The 19028-nt window shown below is 38.5% G+C and overlaps 1 protein-coding gene across 1 annotated transcript in view; it reads right to left on the reverse strand.

The window, feature by feature from the left end:
* Positions 1-4263: 4263 nt before the first annotated feature.
* GUCA1C (guanylate cyclase activator 1C) overlaps positions 4264-19028 on the reverse strand; it is a 36848-nt gene continuing 22083 nt past the window's right edge. The window contains exons 2-4 of the mRNA XM_065858348.2: positions 11231-11380; positions 8421-8508; positions 4264-5440 (exon numbers count right to left, since the gene is read on the reverse strand). Coding sequence (XP_065714420.1) covers positions 5310-5440; positions 8421-8508; positions 11231-11380 — 369 coding nt within the window. The 3' untranslated portion in view covers positions 4264-5309. The remainder of the gene's footprint in view (positions 5441-8420; positions 8509-11230; positions 11381-19028) is intronic.

Raw genomic sequence — 19028 nt, forward strand, 5'->3', positions numbered from 1 at the left:
GCGCTCGAGTGTCATTGGCATTCAGAGGGTATTTAGTTACCTGTGAGAGAAGAAATTACTGTGTTTCCCAAATAAACAGTTTTCCACAGCATGCAAAATTCTGCATTCCAACACGCTTGTTGGTACCTTACTAATTTGGACAGCTAATGAAGATAATAGAGAGAGGAACAACAAAAGGTACCTTTGTTTGGCTGGACTGTTGAACATCCTCTCTGAAGAAACAGAAGACATCTTGAGTGGTTAATTCCCTTGGTCCATGAGAAATAAAGTGCAATAGCAGTAGTGCCCCAGCACTGTCCTCAGGTATAAAAAACTGCTGGTGCAGATTATCACTATCTCAAATTCCTAATCTATAATATTACTAATCTGATTCCTTCTGAATGCTTGACAGTCTTGAAAGGCAGTTTTGGTTTGTGCCTTTGTGCAGGAGATAGGCCTATACAGGAAAGTGTGTATGACCTCTTTTGGGCTCTTCCTTCAACAGTACACTGTTGGAAAAGTTTTTAATTCCATTAAGGCAGCAAGGAGAGCCAAATCTTAAACAGAGTCTGAGACAAAATATCATATACTTTCTGTTTAGGGTTTTATTGAGCACTTGCAGAAGCAATTGAGTTGTCAAGTATCATCTGAGTCATAGAACAGTCACAACATGAACATGCCTCTTCATCACCTTCGTCTCTTCTCCTTTTCCTCTTATCCATACTTTGAAATTTGGACTTTCTTCTAGAGCTTGTCCCTTAGGGCCAGAGGCTGTCATGCCATGACGTCTGTTTTATGGAGCCTGATTGCCTCTACCTCCTCTCCAGGTTTCTTCCCCTGCTTCTTTTTCCCTGTGGTCTTTTTTGGTGTTCTGTGGCTCACTCCCACCCACCCTCCCAGTCTTTCTGGTATTCTGTGTGGGATGTAGGTTAGTCTAGGTTTTTTATAAGCAGTGCAGCTTTACATGAGTTGAGAAGTTCAGGCCTTACTAAAAGCAAGTAGACATTCAAGCCAGAGCCAGTGCTATTTGATGGTTAGCAATCAAAAGCTAGTATTTCATTATAGTGTTGTTTGTAAACACAGTGACAACTATGTAGTGACCTGTCTTAAATTCTCTCACAGTTCTACTGCAGAGGAGGTGGATATAAAAGTTAAGTATTGGTACACAAACATTTTTAGGACAACTTTCTTTGGCAGTTAAATTACCTTTGATAGGTGAACTTTCTCTCACATTGCTGCTGTAAGACAAAAATCAGTGCAGGCCTGAGCATAAAACATTGCTTTTCACATTGAACCATATACCTTTATTCGAAGCTGGAGCTTAGGTTTCTGCTCTGTGTCCCAGTCAGGCTATAGAAATAAACAAGTTCTCTGCCTGCTACATGTACTGCCTGAGCAGTAGCTCCTTTCCTAATCTTTAGGTCAGAAGAAGTTGTCACATTACGGGAGAATAAAGCAAGGGTTAACCAAAGCCTGGTTATGAATGTAGATACACCAATGATGCAAGCAGGTTGGGCCAGGACTGGAGAAAAGACCTTCTTCCAGCCACTTGTTATTTCAGACACTTGTTATTTCAGACAGAGCTCTTAAAACCTCAAGCCATGTACATTTTGCCATGTTAAAAATCACATACTTGAGCTGTTTTCTCCCTCAGCTTTCTAGTAAGGGCAGGTCAAATGTACAGCATAAAGCCGCATATATTTCCTAATTTTGGAACATTCTACTGTATTTAGCAGAAGTTTTTAAAATGATGTTTAAAAATCCCTCCCTGATATCTTCAGCAATTTCTATAACCATGCAAGACTTCTAGAAGTCTTTCCATGTGGAAAATCTTGAGCTAGTATCAAGTAAATGGACAGATCACGTTGCATACAGGGAACCCAAGCTTTGAATGTTTAGTTGAATATTTAGCTGTTATGGTCTGTATGGTACAGCTAATCTTACATAAGGTCAGAAATTAAGTGCATGTATGGGATCTTTTTCACAACACAGCAAGTTATCCTCCCACTTTGTCAGGGATGCATGACTATGGCATAAGGTTTAATCATGCCTGTTAATGCTTAAGCAGTTTCACATCTACAAGAAAAGGCAATTTGCTTTGAATTCCCAGATTCTCAGAAGAAAAAGTACCTATTTATTTTTCTAGCATATTGAGCTACCAGAAAAGAAAAGGAGATAATTTTAGGACAATTAAGAATTGCTTGAAAAAGGTGACTGTCACACTAATTACATTTAGCTGTTTGGATGCAATAAAAAGAACATAAAGTCACAAGGATTTCTAAACAGTAAAAGAGCTTATATTAGAAGAGAAACTACCAGTTACCCCATTGATTGGCAAAGCTCACCCAGCTGCACAGAGTGAGTTTGAAACCTGTGATTCTTCTCGAGGTGAATATGGTGACAAAATCATTAGCCATTCTCAGTACACATCTATCTTAATTAAAACCTACCCGCCCTGTGATGATGATATAGGCAGCTCAGCTTCTCCAGACACTCACAGCTGGCATCTGCATCAATCTTGTTGACAAAGACACTTCTTGAGAGCAAGTGCTAGAATGTTTTTTTTCTCTCCCAGGCGGGGCTTTGAAGCAAAAGCATTCCTGTGGGCTCTGGCAGCCCTCAGGATCAGCGGCTCAGCTCTGCCCCTTCACCACTCGTATTTGCTAAGGGGTTTAACATAACATGAGCTAACATTAGGCTTTCTTTTTTCTGCTGCCTGTTAAACTAGCAAGAAGCATTCTGATAATCAGGTCAACTTACAATATACCTTCATGACTTCAAAGCACCTCCACAACAACAAGTTGCAGCTTCACATTGGTTTAGAACAAGACCTTGGGGAGTCACACTTGAGAGGTTTTTTCATGTGCAACTTGTTTTCACTGACATGCTTGATGAGCAGCTGATGAATTTAGAAGAACGACACCAATAGAAAATTGTGACCATAACGCATTTATCTCCAACAGCTGTGTATCAAATGATGCTTAAGTAGTTAAAGGAAATTTATGTTAATCAACTTATAAAAAACTAGATAGAATCTTATGACTAGTCCCAAACACGTGGAGTTACTGTAGATAAATATTTTTTGATATTATGTGCCAGAGTGTTTACATTAAACAGTAAAGATATTTGATTCTTAATTACACAGGTTTCTGCTAAATTATTTTAGATCAAAGTGTGGAAAATGACCATGTCAGCTACTCCTTTAAAATTTAGTTTAACAAAAAATGGCTAAGAATTTCCTTACATACATCATTTTTTTAGTACAACACAACACTCCTCCTGAGTAGGTAATTGACTTCATTTAATTACAGTTATTCAGAAAAATTAGAGAAGTTTAAATTGAAATATTAACTTTAAAATGCCTTTATAAGAAAGAGTCTGTGTAGATAGATAGTTTTAATTTTTTCAAAGCCCATGACTTCGTTAGTTTAAAAGCAAAAATCCGAGCCACATCTGTTCCCATACACCCAAATTGTTTAGATGGGACCATATTTTAAAGCCAGTTCTGAAGGACACCACCCTCATAGGATCTAAATGCAAAAGCATTAGATTAAAAAAATGGATATTTTGAAGTCTGGGTGCGAGAAAACTTACACTGACAATGATATATTAATGTGTCAATGGTGAATAAATACAAGAACTTAAAATTTGAACCACCAGCAATCTCATGCATCATTCTCTCTCATTTATTTATTTATTCAGGAAAAGATATAAAAGATTCAAATGTCAGAACTATAATGTCAGAACTGTTTATAATGTCAAGTGATGCATGTTGCATACTCTTAGTATATTCCATTGATCAAATCAGAACCTGGGATAATAATTACAGATGATGGAGCACATTTCTTGTGCAAATGGACACAGATTTGAAGTGAATTTGGAAGAAAAGCATTTTCATATTGAAGTCTTAATAATTGTTTCATTCAACCTGCACTGATCCATGCACAAATTATTTTGCATGAAGCCGATGTTTCTAACACTAACTAATATTAGTGTGATTCCTGCAGGGCACTGTCAGCCAAGGAGGACTTCTGATATAATGTAGTAATTTGATAAAACTTCTTGTGGACTCCAGAGAGAATCTGTTCTAACAGAACTAGAGAGAACTATAATTCTCCCCTTGCAGACAGTTCATGCAGTTCTGTTTTAGCTCGTAGAATTAATCTTGTAACTCATAAAGTAAGACTGAGTTGCTTTTAGCCTAGTTTCCTAGGAAAATGAGGCATATGTGATCATGCCATTTGTGAATGCCTTTCCTGCACTCCTAACAGCTACCACGTTCAGAGACAACTGCAACCCAGTTTGAAAGAAGGTAGAACTATCAGACTAAATTGCTGAAAGTTTTCACCCAGGTATCTGGTCAGAACAAAGATACCTAAATTAGTAGTCCCTGTCAGGGAAAGGCAGGAAGAATTCAGCTGTTAAACAGTCTGTTTGGCAGAAGCCAGCAGTCCCATCAGCAGGAATTAGTCACGATGCCTCTTACCTTTTGTCTCATGCAGCCATGGCAAAGTGCCTGGTGAAAACAAATTGTTTAGGAAAGGAGAACATACAAGTCAAAGGACACAAATCTCTGGGAAAACAGAGTGCTTACAAAATTAGTTGGTTTCAGCTCTTCTTTGAACTTCTAATTTTAATCTACAAAGATAACAAAATTTCATTCCAGTGCTTCTATAAAAGGTTAATTTGAAAGAACAGTAGCTGAACCACACCAAACCATCAAAGCATTACATTATTTTAATTTTCATATGTAATAAAATAAAGAATGGCAGACAGGTGGTTAAGGAGGATGCACATGTCAGGAATATTAAACTGATCGAGATTTTCCCAGAGAACCTACTCCAATTTTAAGAACTTAGAGCAAATGTTAAGTTAATGCAAACCAGGCTTCATTCTTAATTGATCCAGACAGAATGCAGTCCTTCCTAGAAGTTCGTGTCCACACTTTGGGTAGTAGATTAAAGAACCTGTACTTAAAAGAAGAAATTTGTTAACTGTGTTTTCTAGAAAGGTTGCATTTTGTGATATTTTCATATTTTATTGATTACTCTGAACAGTGTTCATTGAGACCAAGTGAGTTACTTGTACTGCATCAAATAACTTTTCTGTTATATGTGGGCAAGGTTTGTGTTCTGTGGCTGCCACAGTCATTAACGAGGGAAATAATAAAGAAAAGGAGAGCTACGGAGTCAAGAGTGAAAATTGTTACTCCTGGAGCAGGCCACTTGGTATTGCCTGGGCAAACTTGGACAATGTCGAGCTCTCTGAACATATCAAATATTATCTTCCTTGAACTGATGACACAGATGCCACATCCATCACTGGATCCTTCAGACGCTGTGTCTCCTGCCGCTCTGTATGACCTTGAGTACATTGGAAAGGTCAAAACTTTTTGTAATCAATTCCATTAGGTCCTCGTCTCTTTCCACACCGTTGATAAATTCTTCTAGAGTGAGCTCCCCTAAAAGGAAATCAGATACATCTTAGGAGCCAAGGAACCCAGCAATCACTGTCAGCCCAACACAAGACCACGCATGCTAGATTGAATTCCTCAGGAAGGTTCCCCATTCTTTGCTGATAGGCAAATTTTCTAATGTTTTCTCACTTTATACCAGATCCTAGAACTCAGACTTGCTTTTTTTTTTTTTTCCTGTTAAAGAGATCAGACACACCTTTCACGTAAGTCTAAATATCTATGGTGAGAGAAATGTGTGAAAAGAGTGCTAATGAAGCCTGTATCAAGGCTGAATTTAGATGTATGGACCGCTTCTCACTGAGTTAACTGGAATTTATCCTATAGCTCATTTTAACATAGATTAGGGCATGATTTGCTGAGGATTACAAGGCATACTACCTGTGTTGACAACTAGGATTATTTAGAACCATGATAAGATGTAGTAAAAAAATTGGTTAAGTGGTTTGATTGATAAATTCTTCCAAGCAACTGAAATGGTCATCCACAGTGTGACTTTTTAGGCTCATGTCAAAAGCAGGTTATACCTTGGAAGTTCCAAGACAAATATAAAATCATTTTTACTGTGGAGCAGGAATATGACTAAGCATGGTTCTTCTTTTTTTGCACTCTTCCCTGTCAGCAAAAGCAAAGGCTTGTCCTAGGTGTGTGTCTACTCACATGTTACACAAGAGTGTACACAATTCTCTGCTTAGAGGTTATTACAGTGATCCTGGGATCCCTCTGAAAGGGAAAACACAGTTTGCTTTAATAGGAAAAGCTTGATTCTTTCCTCTGAGGATGATTTAAAGCCTGTTAAAATCCCAAAAATGGATGATTTCTCACTGAAATAAGAAATGACAGAAGGCCAGGCAAAGAGTAGCATAGCTGCATGACTTAGGGCCCCAGTCTGCAGGGGAGCAGCAATTCAAGTTGAGCGCGCTTCTAGTGAAAGCTTAGCTAAATGACTTTTGGCTATTTTTGGGTTGAAGTATAACAATCCTCAGAGGTTTCTTGTGTTTCAGTTTTTGTTCATGGCAACCTTGGAAACTTCATCTGGTGTGAAAAAGGAAAATGATCAGCATTTGAAAAATGTGAAAACCACTTTCTACCCATGGGCAATAAAGGTTGTTTCCTCTTCAGTCACAGGGGTCCTCACTGCACTGGTGAGCAGGTTCATATACACACTATTCAAGTGGAAAGACATGAGCTGACAGGAGCCCTGGCTCTTAGTCTTCAGAGAGGGGAGTAAGACTCTCTCCAGGGGCTGGGGTGCAGTGCCCTGATGATGTTCACACCTCCTCTTTCAACCCCAGTGCCCTTAGATAATCAGCCTTGGAGCAGAGACAGAACAAACCATCTCCATATGCTTGTCTGCATCCTCCTGCTTTGCCATTCATCCTCTTGCTTCCTCCAATCTCTCATATGCCAGGCACTCTTCCCATCTCCTTCCCGCTGTATTGCCTTTGACTGAGGCCTTTGATTGGATAGGACTCATCAGATGGACACTCTGCATCATTTTCCTGCTCATGCATGTCAGTGGGTCTGGAATTCCCTCCTCTTGATCCCAAGCTATATATTTCAAAGTACCAGTACTGGTGCGTGAGTATACAAAAACCAGTGCAGTTACACATCGTTACACAGACTCACTGTGACCGTGACAGATATCATGAAAATAAATTGCAAAGCTATCAGGAGATTTGTCCTAAGAATTGTTTCCCACAACCATGGGATTACTCCTTCTATTTTAATGTGAAGGACATTGCAATATTTATTTAATAAGAAGCTACCAGGAGGTAGCATAGTCTAAGCTAAACTTGGCAAATTTGTTCCATTCCTTAGGTGGAGCTACTCCTGCTGCTTTGCAGCTATTTAAAAAAATAACTATGTAAAGCAGTTTGAAATGGGAGTATTATGAAGATAATTCTGAATAATTAATGTTCTGGCATTTCACTGCTAAAATGGAAGACACAAAAGTTATTTTTTCAGCTCATGGTCTAATTCAGATAAAATTATTACTTGCCGTAAACATATGGTCAAAGCAGAGGCCAAAGAATTAATAATGATAGAATTTGCGTTAGATTCCAGAATATGACTACATGTTATTTGAGTCCTTTGGTAATTTGCCTTCACCTAAAAGATGGGCAAAGCAGGTGGGGAAAAAATCCTCCACAAGTTATTCACATGCATCACAAGATCACTGTTTAAACTGTGATTATATATTGCAAACAGCTTTTTTAAAAGTAACCTTAACATAGGAAATAGTGCTAGAAAAATGAACAAAAAAGTGCCCAAAATTCATGGCTGGGATCTAATTTTGCTCTGCAATGCTTTCCTGATATTCCTAATTTGTCAATGATTGCAATAATTGATATAAAATGCAATTGCCAGTGGAAAGAGATTCTTCATGATTAGATGTATGAGAGAAGACATTCACATGTGACAAGTTTTCTGTTAGAAACAACTCTGAAGCAATAAATAACAGTTTTAGTTTCCAAATGCGAGCCAAATTGGCATAGTCTAGCTATTTTGAGAAAAAACAGTAGCATGTGTCTTAGCATGTGTTAACAATCAGACTTCAAGGGACATCCAGTGTGCTGTGCAATCTTTAGAACATGCTAGAGCCTGTGCAGTCATGCATCTGAATTGATTTTCTTGTACATTTTAGATAGATTAAGCCAACACAAATATACTAAAAAAGTACCTTGATGATTCTTTAGTTTTGCTGTGCAACCGGAGCACTGGCATTTTAGATGAACAGTACAAGACCTCCATGTTTTAGTCCCTACTGCATGTGACATGTATGTCATCTTAAGAGAGTCAGTTGATATACAGTTTACTGTGAAGCTGAAGTAATATGGGTAAAGAACAGATTCTGGCTTTCAGTTCGCCTAAACCAGTCAGTTCTTCAGTAGTGTGTTCAACTCCCCTCTTGGTCCCATAATTCCTTATAGGGGAAAATCCCTGCCAAGAAAACCCAAATTCTTACCATCGTTGTTCACATCTATCTTCTGAAATATCATGTTTGTGAACTCTTCGGCAGACATGTTTGTGTAGCCATTGATAGCCTGGATAGCCTGAAGGCAGAAATGCAGAAAGTTCTTTCAGATGATTTTTCCCATCAAGTTGTGAAAACAATACAGTAGGAACTACACTAATTGTGATTCAGCTCTTTAGTTCATCAGCCCTTTCGAAAATCACTAAATAAATAGCTATTTCAAGTAAATCTCCAGTAATGAGGATTGGAAATTTAATTAACATAACGCAGCCTGAAGATTACAAACTGATTTACATATCTCTGAAGGTCTTCTGAAACCATGTGGCACTTCTGCTCTTCAGTACACTTTAGATTCCACACCAGCATTTTTATCTTGCCCTAGAGAGTTCTCTTATCTTCAGAGAGTGCCCTATGGTCTGTATGATTTAAATATAGTATTATTTTTCACAGCTGAAAACACATGACGAGAAAGCCTAAGTCATTTTTTGTTAAGACATGTTTAACTCAGTAATCACAAATAAAGTCAGACCAGCAGTCCTGGAGTCTGGCAGAATTTACTTGTTCTCCAAACAAATTTAGAAAACCAGAAGTCTCCCCTCTACTCCTTCTGTGGCAAAGGGAACCAATGCTTGGAGTAAAGGTATACATGAATATTTCTTCAAAATTGTGTCCTATTCACTGAGATAGTAATTTTTGCATTATGGTGATCATTTGGGTTAATAAAATAGGTGCCTATGTGTTAAGAGCCAGTGATCCAGAAGCAACAAACATATGTTTAGAGAGTTGTACTCAATATCACAATTAGTGAGTGACTGTGAAAATGCATGAATATATATATGTAAACACACATGTATAGATGCTCTGTAGTGGCCATACTATAGAATTCGTTTTTCTACACCTGAATTATCTTGAGATGAACTGTGTTGTGTAAGATAGTTTGCTGTATGTGCCATTTTTTTCCTTTAGTATTCCTGACATTATTTTAGAACTCATTATATTTAAATAAAAGGTAAGTTAAACCTATTTAGCACTGTTGTGGAATTCATGACGACCACTGTGTTTATTTTACTTTGCACAAACGAATTCAGAAAGGCAGGAAGAACTTTACAAAAATAGGTACATAGACTAGTTTGTGTTACTAATTCATACTTTAGATACTTCTAGTGTTTTATATGTCTGGTCCTGGTGCAGTCTTCAGAGGAAGGTTGTACCTCTGCCACAGTTAAATTTGTTGTAGTGCCAAGAGGGAAGCAGTGGCTCCTGAAGTACTTGAATTGCTGACTACCACAGAATCGCCCTTAAATAATAAAATAACTGCGCTATTAAAAGGCACTGAAAATGTTTATGATTGTCTGGAAGGAATTTTGATGGTTGATAATGATCTGCTGGTCCAAAGTTTGCATAGCTGTAGGGACAGATGAAGTTTTAATAGGACTTCTGTGATTTAAATTAATGTTTCAGATATGACATATATTTTTGGACAAGCCCGTTTTACTGATGCTTAGTTTAAGCAGGGCCCATAAGGGCTGTGAGTGTGTGTTTTTATTTTTCTTTAGAGCCCACTGATTTTAATCTAGCCTAGATCAAATGGCTTAGGCAGTTTTACATTAAAGTTCTTGTACTCCAAAAGAGAAGATGACACACAGAGGTTTAAACTGGTTTTAAAACCAGATATGTTGAAAAAGAAATCTTCACATTAAAAGGATAAATCCCCAAACAAAACACAGTTGCTTCATTGCCTCTGGGTGAAAAATGATGGAGAATATCTGCAAAAGAAAGAGAGGAAAAAACTGGGAGATGCAGCCTCTCCTTCTGCCTTCAGAAAGCTGCTCTTTAGACAGTTTAGATGGCTTTATTTGTTTGACCCAGTGGCTCCATGTGGCTCCAGTTCCTTTTAATTTGGGCAGTAGCTTTTGAAAGTCTGTAACAGTGACTAGCCAGGCACCAACAGTAATTCAGAATCCAGGAAAAATACATTCCTTGTTTATAATGACATTAAATCCCTGTTTGGATTTTATGCTCCCTGCAGCAAAACCTTGATTGTAACAAGTCTTGTACATTTAGGGAGCAACATTAAGTCATTCGTATTTGCAAAAACCCTTGTAATATGTTTTGGATGAAGTCAGCTACTGAAGTGCAAAATATTATTTCACTAGAGCAAGTTGAAAAATAAGGAAATAATTTTTAAGAAATAATACTGCTTTGGTTTTATGGGTTTGAAATGGACCCATTTTCTACAAAATTTTCTACAATATTTTTTATCCAAATGTCATTGCGTGTTTTAATGATAAAGTTAAATTTTCACAATTGAATTTTAAAATAGGAGTAATGGCATTTGTAGGAAACAAATCTAAAAGCTTGTAAAAAAATTAAAATATTGGAATATTTTGATGACAGCTATACTGTTTCTTGCACCAAGCTCAGTTTGAGAAGCCAGTTTTCCACAACAGACTGACACAAACACTTGTAACCTAGAGTTTTATTCATTATACTGCTTCAGTTCTACCCTGCCTTACAGTATAGTTTATCACAATGAAGTCTCTACTGCTTCTACAGGTTTTCATTTTCAGGAAAGCATTGTATCTGTAGAACTGTGGTTAAAGTATAATATTACTTAGATACGTTTACTTCAATAAGCAGGAAACTAACAGCAGGAGTATTGCTGGCAGAACAATTCTGGTTTTACAGCTGTACAACATTAGGTAAAGTACAGACAACCCATTTACAACACATGATGAACCACTGTTTCAGGGGCAATGCACTGTGTCAAATGTCCTTGTTATTGGTCATAACTTGCTTACCGAGAATATGCTTAATAGTTCCTTTTTGTCAATACATCCGTTTCCATCAGCATCGTATAGCTTAAAATACCATTTCAATTTTTGGTCAATTTTCCCTCGTATAACCAAATTTATTGCAGCTATGAACTCCAAGAAGTCTATAAATCCATCCTAAGAGAGAGAAAGGGAAAAGAAAAAACAAACCTCTTTAACAAAATTTGTTTTCTGTTCATTCTGGTAATTTCACAGAAACAGGCCATCACATTCACTATAACACACACTGATTTATAAAGCACCTTAGCACAGAAATCTCCTGTGGTGGTTAAAAAAGATGCACTCAACTGGAAACACTCTAGGACAGGGTGTTAGCACAGACAGTTTTGTTCCCCCCTGATAGCTGGGGGAAATAGGGGTGGACGGCAAATCTGTTCTGAGCGCTTGTTACTGACATTTTTTGAGGAGAAAAGAGACAGTTTTGTGGTAGACTTCTGCATTTGAGAAAAGAGTGTCTGGGATAGCTGGTTTGGTATTAATGAGACGTCTACAGCAGAGTTGCTTATATTCATGTGAGTACTACAGAACTGTGGGTGTTTTCCAGTTCAACAGAGCTGCTCCAGGTGTTATTCGTCTGAGAGATCATGCAGAAGTGTTGTACATGGTAACCAGTAACCTGGCATGAAATCCAGATACTGTCTTTTTTCCTTACAAACATCATATCTCTGACTGATATGTTTCGCATGGGAAATGAAGCTTTCAAGTCATAAACTAGTTTCTAAATAGTGAGGATTGGCTGATGTTCATAGGGAAAGAGCATTTCAGATCGACTTAATGCCATATTTTCTGTATTATTCTCTGAAACTATTGATGGAAACCTGTTAAGTTTAAGCCACTGCGACAGTTCCTTTGTTTCTATAAAAATGTGATAAGGATGGAAGAAGCAGTTGCTGAATTTGGAGAGTACTTGCTCCAACTGTTTCTCATCTACACATATGAAGAATTTACTGCTGGTAAACTTAATCTTGTGATCTTTTTGTTGGTCAGAATTCAATCACTTGGAAAGCCTTGGAAAGGCTGTCATCAGTTTCAGATGGCCTGTGTTTGAGAAGGTTGGATGAGTATCTACTAGGTTTAGCATATTACTAATTTTTATTGTCATATATCAACACATGTTTTGCCAGTTGAGGTTCTGCAACCATCAGGCATTAATCTGCCCTTGAGACTATCAGACGAAGAGAAGTCCTGTAAAGATGCAGTGCGACTCATGGCCATGCTTGTAGTGCTTGTTTTGATTCCTGCACGAGGGTGTTCGGCAGAGTGGCATCTAAGAGGTAAATCCAATGTTTCAAACACGCTGGATTCAAAGTACGTGCAGAACTGGTGTGTGCATAACTTGTGCAGACTGACTGTTGCTTCACAGGTGCAGGTTCTGCTGTGTTTGCTGGATTTATTGTAATTGCAATCACAGCAAACTCAGCAAAGGCAAAGACACCATTCAACTGCTGTTTGGGATAAAATGAGATTTGGCAGTAACTGCATGTAGTTTTCAAACAAGATTAGACCCAGTATTAAAAGCAGATGCTTTACTAAAAAATGACAGATCATGTACCACAAACTTTATGCTTCTTTTTGGCACACAGCTTGAATTTCAACTTTGCAATTATTATTTCAAGAAGCATCTCATCAAGTATTTTACAGGAGGGCAAGGTTTATTTCGCTGATTACGTTTTCATCATCTGATTCGATAGATCTATTAAGAATGTGGTTAGATGCATTTCACGTTGCTGCTTTTTTATTGCATTTCGTGCTACTTATTGAAACTACAGATTCATTTTAGGCTTGCTGGATGTCCATGACAAGATTAATTTTCTTCTTTCTCCCTTACATTTCACTTTGGATTTAGGAAAATAGTGTTATGTTTGCTTTTTTCCTACATCTTGGTGTCACTGTCATTTCTCAGACAAAATGTCAGAAGTTTGGACAATGTAGTAATCAGCTTAATGTGTTTGGGTATGTAATTCTGATCTGGTGGATTGTTTGGCCTGTCCCAAGCAGGAAGGGGCTGAAGGCCAAGGTCAAAAACTCTCACCTCTGAAAAATACCTGAGAGAAGTTGTAGTTGTCAGGAAAGTCCTGGCCACATTCTGTTGACATACAAAGACCACTGGCAACATATTAACAGCAACCAGTGCACCAGGAGTAGAAATACTGAGAGTGCAGACATTTATCTACATGATGTTGGATCAGAAGCGTCACAGAAAGGGATGGATGAGAAATGTGCTGTTTTTCCCTTCTACACCAAACCCCATACATTGTAAGTAGAAAAGAACACATTCATGTGATGCAGAAGGCTATGGAGATGTTCTTACACCTGTACAGAGCTTTCTCAGATGCAGAGAAATACCACGCTTTCTACAGTAGCATGTAAGAGCCTCGGAATAATACATTAAATAATGGAAAAAACCCCATAACGGTAACCTATGAAGATCGTCCTGTGGTTCTGTGAATGCAACAAATAATACAATAAATGTGTTATGATGCTATTGAAAGAATACTGCTGTGCTGATTTACCCATCTGCCACTCTATAACCATTCGCTGTACAAGTATCTAGGTAGGTCCTTATGTGTCTCTGGGCACTGTAGAACTCCACTCTGTGCAGCGCACACAGTAAAGCATCTGTTGCTTGTTAAGAAGTCAGTAATTCACAAACAAAGGGCTACCATAAAAATAACAAAATAAATAACCATAAAATGAAAAAAAACACCAAACAACAACGGAATAAGCAGAGCTGATTACCAGTGGTGGAAGATAGAAGTAATTTGCTTCTGGTGCTTTATTATTCCAAAGGGCAATCTTCTAATATTTTTACTAAATGGAGTTAATGCTGGTGAAGTCTGCTTATTTGACAGCTCAGGATATGGGACAAATTTGGGTGATCGATGCATTTCTTGTGTGTGAAGGCTTATTTATCATGTCTGTGTGGCACTGGCCCTGCCTTCCTCAGTTGCAGCATAATTACATGTGGATACTATGGACATCTGTCTAGTAGGGTAGTGAAGTCCCATTTCTTTCCCTGCCTGTATGTGCAGAACCAGTGGGGATAAGCCTATAGGGTACCCCTCTGGATATGGTGTAAAATAGAAGGATGAAAATCTCCTAATGTGGTTTTGAAAAGTGGGCTGTTGGGACACCAAAAAAAAGGGTTCAGTTCATTTTATACATGCCCCAAAGTCTTCTGGACTTTCTGCTTAGCACAGTAGACTTAATAAAACTACATACTTCATTTTTAGTCTCTTAACAGCTTGACCAGATGAACTAGAAGCTTAAGGATGTCATTATGGTTGTGCATGTGTTTGTGCCCTTTGAGGCTGTGTTTTTTTAACTTGTTTTACTTTCCCTGATGAGTGGTTTTTCTAAGCCGCAGGAACAGTTTGATTCATAAAACAAAGGCAAAGGAAGGCCCCAAAACTAGAATGAGAATTTGCTGATGATATAAAACTGATACTTACAGCCCTGAAGGCACCACCAGCCCTGACTACCCCTGCCCAGGCCCTATTTCAGTTGTTCACTAGTTACTGGATCTCCTGAGGAGAAAAGAATTGAATTTTATCTACTTATGAGATGTTTTTGCTTCAGAATGTCAGCCTGTGTGCAGCTGCTGGAGGCTGTTTGCTTTTGTTGGGTGAGGAGGGGGATGTGTGTCCTGTGAGGGCAAAGTCGGGCAGTGAGGGACCTCAGCATTACACAACAGCAATTAATGCCCCGGCCCTGGGGCTGTAGGAGGGCATTATCCCTCGGTTCCTAGAATAGCATCACTAATCTTCACAGGTCCTTAAAAACTGTCACAGCTTCAAACTATTCGAATTCAGATTAAAAATAATTGACTTGTCAGCTGTGAATGGCACAGGAATTCAAGGTTGGGCCACAATGATCTGAACTTGGTGTTTTGGCTGACTGGCTCTCACCTGAACAAGGTTTCCTGACCATGTTGGTGCAGCACTACTGGGATGGTGAGCCAGCCCTGACCCATGGCACACCATGGCTATGTGTGTGGAAAGGGCAGATTTCCATCTGTGCAAAACCCTGTGATGAGTGAACTCGGAGTACTGAGGACTCTACTAAGAGTCTATGCACAATAAGCAGTGTCTTGTTTTCACATTTGTTCTGGGGAAATCTCTGAATTCAACCTGACAACACCAGGAGAATAGCTCAATAGGCTTTATTAGGATTAACAAGTGTGCAAATATAGGCGGTGTAGGTATTTCAAACCTAGGGCTTAGGCCATTAAGCCCCCTTCCCTCCCCAGTCCCTGTTGTTCAGAATACTACTTAAACCTCGTAAGTCAGAGAGAGGAGGCACAGGTCAAACATCAGATTACAATGGCTCAGAATAACTGTGACATTTATAGCTAATCCTATGTGCTTCTCTTTTCTGTGTAGGCCCCATTTCAAATATAGCGCTGCTTTCTCTGCCCTCAGAAACCTAAAGAAGGATTAATTTTGCTCCATTTGATCTTCACCGATTTCCTTGCTTTTTGCTTCTGACGACTTTCAGCTGTTCCTCAAAGGTTGCATAGACATTACTGAAGAAATACAAAGTGACTTGTGGTTCTTATATGTTGATGTGTTCCTAAGGTCTGATACTGGAGTTTGGGGCATGGAGAGAGCTCCAGATCCCCTAGAGCCTGTGGCCAGAATCACCAGTTTCCCAAGTAAACAAAGCTGGCGTTTGTCACAGGATGGGGGGAGATTCTTGGCAAGCGAAGGCTATTAGATAAGGATGAAGAATGAAGCGGGGAATTAGGAGCTGCAGATCGTTAAGTGGTTTTGTGGCATACTTACTGTTATATAAAGAGACAAGGCTATGTTGACCAGATTATTACACAACGTTCTGCTTTGCGTGGACAAAGAGGACCTGCGGGATTTGGGGACTTAGAAAATGCCTGGACCTTTGTGTTAGAGGAGTTGGAAATACAGAGCCAGCTATGTGCCGTGGCTCTCAGGCTGGTAGGCTACCCTGGTAAAACCTGATGAAATCCAAAATGTGAAGATGACAAACTATTTTATTTATTTAAAAATAACGACTACTCCCAAGTCCCCACCATCACTCACAATTTTCTTTCAGGATTACTGGAGAAGCAGGAAGACAGGGAAATCATCAAGGTGTGGGGCTGGGTCCTGTGCTCAGGCTACAGCACAGCACAACAGTGCCCAGGAGGGCTGTACTGGAGAAAACCATGTTCTCAAGGACCTAAGCCTCTGCCATCATCTCCTGGATAGTGGGATTCAACTTTCTGTGCCCCTAATTTTGAGCCTCTGCCTGTGCTTTTGGGAGCATCTTTCCCAACTTAAAGCAGTAGTTGAGAGAAAACTAAAAAATGCAGCCATGACCACATAACACATTTTTCAGCAAATTTCTTGCTGACTATTCAAGAAGAATTTTCTTCTTTGACAAATTCAATAATGTATCAGGACAAACCTCCAGGAAACACACATCAAAGACATATGTGGCCAAGATGCTCTATTTAACAGATTGTCTCGGGTGTTCCTAGGTAATGTTACTAGGAATTAATGTCTCAAGGCATGTATGTAAGAAGGCTCCTAAAAGTTAAGCACATATACTATCATTCCCTGAACTACTCAGTACTATCAGATAAAGGACTTCAGGGAAGGAAAAAGTTAATACCCTCTACCTTTTTTACCTAGTAGGCATCTTTTATTTCTGAAAAAAATGGGAGATTATAGAGATTATTGTCATTACATGAATTTGCAGCCAAGTTAGTTAAAACAGACCATCTAATTTCTGCTGCATTTTTTCTGCAATTATTATTTCCAAAGCATGGTTCACCAACATCATTGTCACCCACAAATGTGTGAATCATGACTGCATAGTTTTGGATGTTTCAAAGTAACACTTAAATAATAAAGGGGAAAAAGAAGAAAATGTAAACCGGGAGTAGCCTCTAACTGCTCTATTCATAATTGATCAGGAAATAAGTAGAAAAAAAAATACAGTTGCACTTTAAAAAAAAAAATTACAATTTCTTTAAATAGAAGAAGCAGATTCCTGAACTGTTTCTCATTAAAATTACTTTCCCCTTTATATACATCATAACTTAACAAGTAGTATTTAAAAGTAATTATGATTAATTGTACAAAGTTAATCTTCCTTGCCTATTCACATAATGTGATAAAATTACAGTGTTAGCTGGTAATGGTAGTAATACTCTCCAAGTGCTTTTTAAGCTCAGTGAAAGCTGCAGAGTACATGATAACTTGTTTACACTTCAATGAAATTTTCAAAGAAACTTCACATTGTTAAAAAAGTGTAATTGCTTCAGTTTGATGTGTAATATTGGTCACTGAGTAACTGCAAACAAAATAACTCTAAAGCCTTTTTTTTTGTTTTAAAAACAGGAAACATAGGAGCTCAGCACGACTCAGTGGGAGACTGTGTAGATGATGAAGATTATTTTAAAATGAAATTGAACTTCATCATTCTTTCAACCTCCTCCCTTTCTATACTTATTCACATTGAGTTTTGCTACATCTGTTTCTGCAGGACATTCAGTAAAAATGTATGTGATACAAATTTAATTTTTAAGGAAAAAAAGTTAAGGCAAAGAATCAATGGACCAAACCCCTAAATGCTTAATTATTATTGTCGGTTCTTTTTTTGCCACTAATTTCTCTGTAGCCAATGCAGTGATTAATTTTCTTTAGGTCTCTTGTGCAATGTAATTGGCATTACAGCTCTATACAGGACCTGCGGGCTGGGATGTCTTAACCTGTGGATCTCAGGTGCTGGGACCTCATGTGAAAGGGGACTCCTGACAGCCAGGTGCAAAAGCATCAGTGGATCTGGTACCTCTGGCCTTGTGCCGTGCACAGTGTCTTTGATCCTGACGTGCTCTACAGTGTGATGGACCTACTGCCCAAGTACAGCAAATCTCCGCTGCAAAGGCAGTGAGCCTGGGCACGCTGTGCACGGGTGACAAGGAAGGGGCTATTCAGTGAGGTGGGGAAGCTCCATGGGGTGCACTGTGAGTGCCACTGCCCCATCGTGTAGCTTATTTCGGTCCAGCTAAGCACCAAGACTACAATGCAAGAAAAATTTAACTGAAATAATACTTAATAGCACTCGCCTACATTAGTATTTTGAACCGTTGCTTTTAAACAGAAAATTTCCTGGACATTCAGATTACACTTTTTGAAATATGAAAAAAAAACCCACCAAAATCTGCAATACTATAATAGAGATCTGAGATAGACCTCACTTTAATATTCCACGTAAAGAATCAGGCTTCCACACTTGATGGTGCCATGCCACTACTGGGGATCTACCTCTGATTTAAAACTTTTAGATCTTAACTCGTACCATCAAATCCTGTAGTCAAGAATTCAACTGTACTGACATTAAGCGAGTGATCATTTTAATGATAATGTTAGCTTAGGCTTTTAGCTGGTAATGACACATTGTTACAGCATAAGTTAGTACTTTCACAGCAGTAAGTCCTGTGCCAAATCACTGGAGAACAAAATTAAGATTGTGAAATTGCACAAATAATTTTGGGAAGTTCTTACAAAGTAATAGATGCATTTTGGGAATCAACGTATGAAAGTGGATGTAAAATAATTCTGGAGGTAGTAAAGAAGTAGAACAAACACATTCTTTAAGACAATCAGTAAATAAATAGTGTTCCATGGAACCAGGTGAAATAACCGTAGAACATAGTTGCTCTTCCATGGAACTTTTTAGAAGGGGATGGTACCTTTCAAAGGCACTTAAGCATGCAGACAAAAATGGTATAACTACACTGCCT

The sequence above is a fragment of the Patagioenas fasciata genome, chromosome 1 (assembly GCF_037038585.1).
Source record: "Patagioenas fasciata isolate bPatFas1 chromosome 1, bPatFas1.hap1, whole genome shotgun sequence".
Lineage (NCBI taxonomy): Eukaryota > Metazoa > Chordata > Aves > Columbiformes > Columbidae > Patagioenas > Patagioenas fasciata.